The sequence below is a fragment of the Nyctereutes procyonoides genome, unplaced genomic scaffold (assembly GCF_905146905.1).
Source record: "Nyctereutes procyonoides isolate TBG_1078 unplaced genomic scaffold, NYPRO_anot_genome, whole genome shotgun sequence".
Classification (NCBI taxonomy): Eukaryota; Metazoa; Chordata; class Mammalia; order Carnivora; family Canidae; genus Nyctereutes; species Nyctereutes procyonoides.
The window spans coordinates 10,555,379-10,558,434 of record NW_026575025.1 but is presented as its reverse complement, the minus strand read 5'-3'; the positions used below and the strand labels follow the sequence as shown (position 1 = coordinate 10,558,434).

At 56.1% G+C, this 3,056-nt stretch overlaps 1 protein-coding gene across 1 annotated transcript; it reads left to right on the top strand.

The window, feature by feature from the left end:
• The first annotated feature begins 525 nt into the window (after positions 1-525).
• Positions 526-2,157, top strand: CST6 (cystatin E/M). Its single transcript, XM_055313327.1, has 3 exons — positions 526-793; positions 1,303-1,428; positions 1,974-2,157. The coding sequence occupies exons 1-3, from the start codon at positions 554-556 to the stop codon at positions 2,055-2,057; spliced, it is 450 nt and encodes a 149-aa protein (XP_055169302.1). The 5' UTR covers positions 526-553; the 3' UTR covers positions 2,058-2,157.
• Positions 2,158-3,056: the final 899 nt, after the last annotated feature.

Sequence of the window (3,056 nt, the reverse complement as noted above, 5' to 3'; positions counted from 1 at the left end):
TGGGCAATTCAGTTCTCCTCTCTGCCTCCTGTTTCTTCATAAAGTAGAAACATTACTAATTTCCATTTCTGGCCAAGAGGGTCACACAGCACCTGGCTCAGCACATCAGTCTCCTCTCCTGCTGTTTTTAGAGGACCAGACCTTCTCTAAGCACTTTACCTGTTGAGTCCTCACACGACCCATTTTACAGAGAGGAAAACTGAGGCTGCAAGCGGTTAAGTAATTTCTTCTAGGTTCCACGGCCAGGAAATAGTGGCAATAGTAACAGCTCGCTAATAGTTGTTGGTATTTCATACTCGTCGGGCCTCCTGTGAACTGAGTGGTGGGCACTGGGCAGGGACTCCCTGTCCTTTCCCTCACCGAACCGGGTATGTCCCTGGAAGGAAGGCAGGCATGCTGGGCCCTCCCGCTGCCCCCAGGCGGGAGGAAGTTGGCCTCGCACACCGCCCAGGCCCCAGAGCCCTCCCGGCTGCTGCCGCGGGGGCGCGGGGCGGGGCGGGCGGGGCCTCGAGCCGGTAAAAGCGGAGCTCGCGCCGGCCCAGCACTGCCGGCCATGGCGCTTCCGAGCCTTCCGCGGGCGCTGGGCCTGGGCCTGCTCGCCCTCTGCCTCCTGGCGCTGCTCCGCGACGCCCGCGCCCGCCCCGGGAACCACTTGGTCGGAGGACGCGTGGACCTGTCGCCCAGCGACCCGCAGGTGCAGAAGGCAGCGCAGGCGGCCGTGGCCAGCTACAACATGGGCAGCAACAGTCTCTACTATTTCCGAGACACCAACATCCTCAAGGCGCAGAGCCAGGTGTGCAGGGGGGAGGAGGGGGGGCGTGGGACAGGAGCGAGGGGTGGGGGTGGTGGGGCGCTGGCTAGGGCAAGACCAGTGCGGCATTCACACTGTGACCAGGTTAAAGGGATGCCACCAGAGTATTCAGGACACTTTAATACAATGTATTTTTTAAGTTCAATTAATGCCACAAATTTATGAACAACACATCTATATTTCAATAGGATCTAGCCCTGACTTACACAGTGGCTCGCTAGCCTCAAGGTGCTCCTGCTCTGAGGGGTGGATTGGGGAGAGGGGAGTGAGGGAGATAGGGCAGTGGGCTTCAGGATGCCTGCACCCCCCTGGGTCTCAGCTTCCTGCGTGGCCCAGGCCTCTGCTTGTCTTCCCAGGAATCCCCACCAGAACTTCCCCATCCAGGGTCTGAATCCTGAGGCCCAGGCCAGTGTGCTGAATGTGGAGAGAGGTGAGAGGTCCGGGTCAAGGGCATCCAGAATCCCTGACCTGCTCCTGTCCTCCATCCCCAGCTGGTGGCTGGTGTCAAGTACTACCTGACTGTTGAGTTGGGGAGTACAGCCTGTCGGAAGAATATGGCCACTGGAGACCGCATAGATGTCACTACCTGCCCCCTGGCCACAGGAGTACAGGAGGAGGTAATAGTCCTGCACCCCACTTTCCAGCAAACAAGACCCTAGGTTGTCCAGCCTGAACTGGTCTGTCTGGCCAGACTGAACCTGGTGGAACCTGTCCCTGCCTTCTGGATGACTCAACCTCCAGGCCAGGGTGTGGTGCAGAGAGAAAGAGATTGGGGCTTCTCTCACTGGACTGGGCTAGAAAGATCTGGGATCTAGGAGCAGCCCGGGATGGCTCGGCGGTTTTGTGCCGCCTTCACTCCAGGGCGTGATTCTGGAGACCCAAGATTGAATACCACGTCGGGCTCCCTGCATGGAGCCTGCTTCTCCATTTGCCGTCTCTGCGCCTCTCTCTCTCTCTCTCATGAATTAAAAAAAAAAAAAAATCTAAAAAAAAAAAAAAAGATCTGGGATGTAGTCCTGGCCATTTGGCTCCTTGTCCCTTTGGGCCAGTAATGACTGTTCCTCTCACACCCCAGAGGAGAGTGTCACAGGCTGAGGGTGGCAGTTGCGAGGAGTCCTGCCTTGGGCCCAGACTTACCATCCTCTCCTTGCTCTCCCTGCAGAAGCTGCGCTGTGACTTCGAGATCCTGGTGATCCCCTGGGAGAATTCCTCCCAACTTCTAAAGCATAACTGTGTGACCATATAGTAGACCCCTTTGGATGTGGGAAAAACAGGTGCATCCTGGGAAGGCACTTCAGGCCTATGGGCATATCTGTCACAATAAATTGCTAGCACTGCTTCTTGCATTGGACTCTCCTGAGTGCTTCACTCCTCCCCATGACCCCCCTCTCCTGTCTCCTGTGCCTCATCTGGCAGCGCCCCCTCCCCATTCAAAAGAGAGTCCATACCACCCCCAGTTGAGCTTCTATTGTCTTAACCTATACAGTGCTGGAGGTTTCAGTTCCCAAATATGGAGTCTTCCAAACACCCTAGCATCATAGACACAGAGGACCTAACCTCCAAGGACTCTGAATATTCTGAGTTAAAGGGTAGGAGACAAAGCCACAGGAGAGGGATGATGCCTCAAGACTAAACCGGGGTGGGGGGGTGGGCAGCCAGGGTGGCTCAGCGGTTTAGCGCAGCCTTCAGCCCAGGGCCTGATCCTGGAGACCCGGTATCGAGTCCCGCGTCAGGCTCCCTGCATAGAGCCTGCTTCTCCCTCTGCCTGTGTCTCTGCCTCTCTCTGTGTGTGTCTCTCATGAATAAATAAATAAAATCTTAAAAAAAAAAAAAAACGGACAGGGGCAGAAGTTGGTGACTACTCTGAGGAGGGCCTGAGCTCTGCTCTCACTCATCTGCTAGGACTCAGGGTCGCACAGGCTGAATTCGGCCATCCAGGCCCCAGGACGCCGAGCTCCCAACCTGAGAGGTTCCTCTACTGTCCAGGGGCCAGCAATGGCAGAGCCCCACAGGCCAAGAGGCCTTTCAATACAGGCTGCGGGCCATATGCCAGAGGGACTCCCCAGTGCTTTGTCCCAGCCAAGACCCCTGGAAGGGGCTGGACAGGAAGCCCAAAGGGGACCAAGGTCAAATCTGCCCACAGGACGATGAGGGGACAGATGCAATGTGATGTCATTGAAAGAAAATAGAACTGCAACATTTTTTGCACAACTGAATTTATGGCTGCAAATCATTCTCACTATAC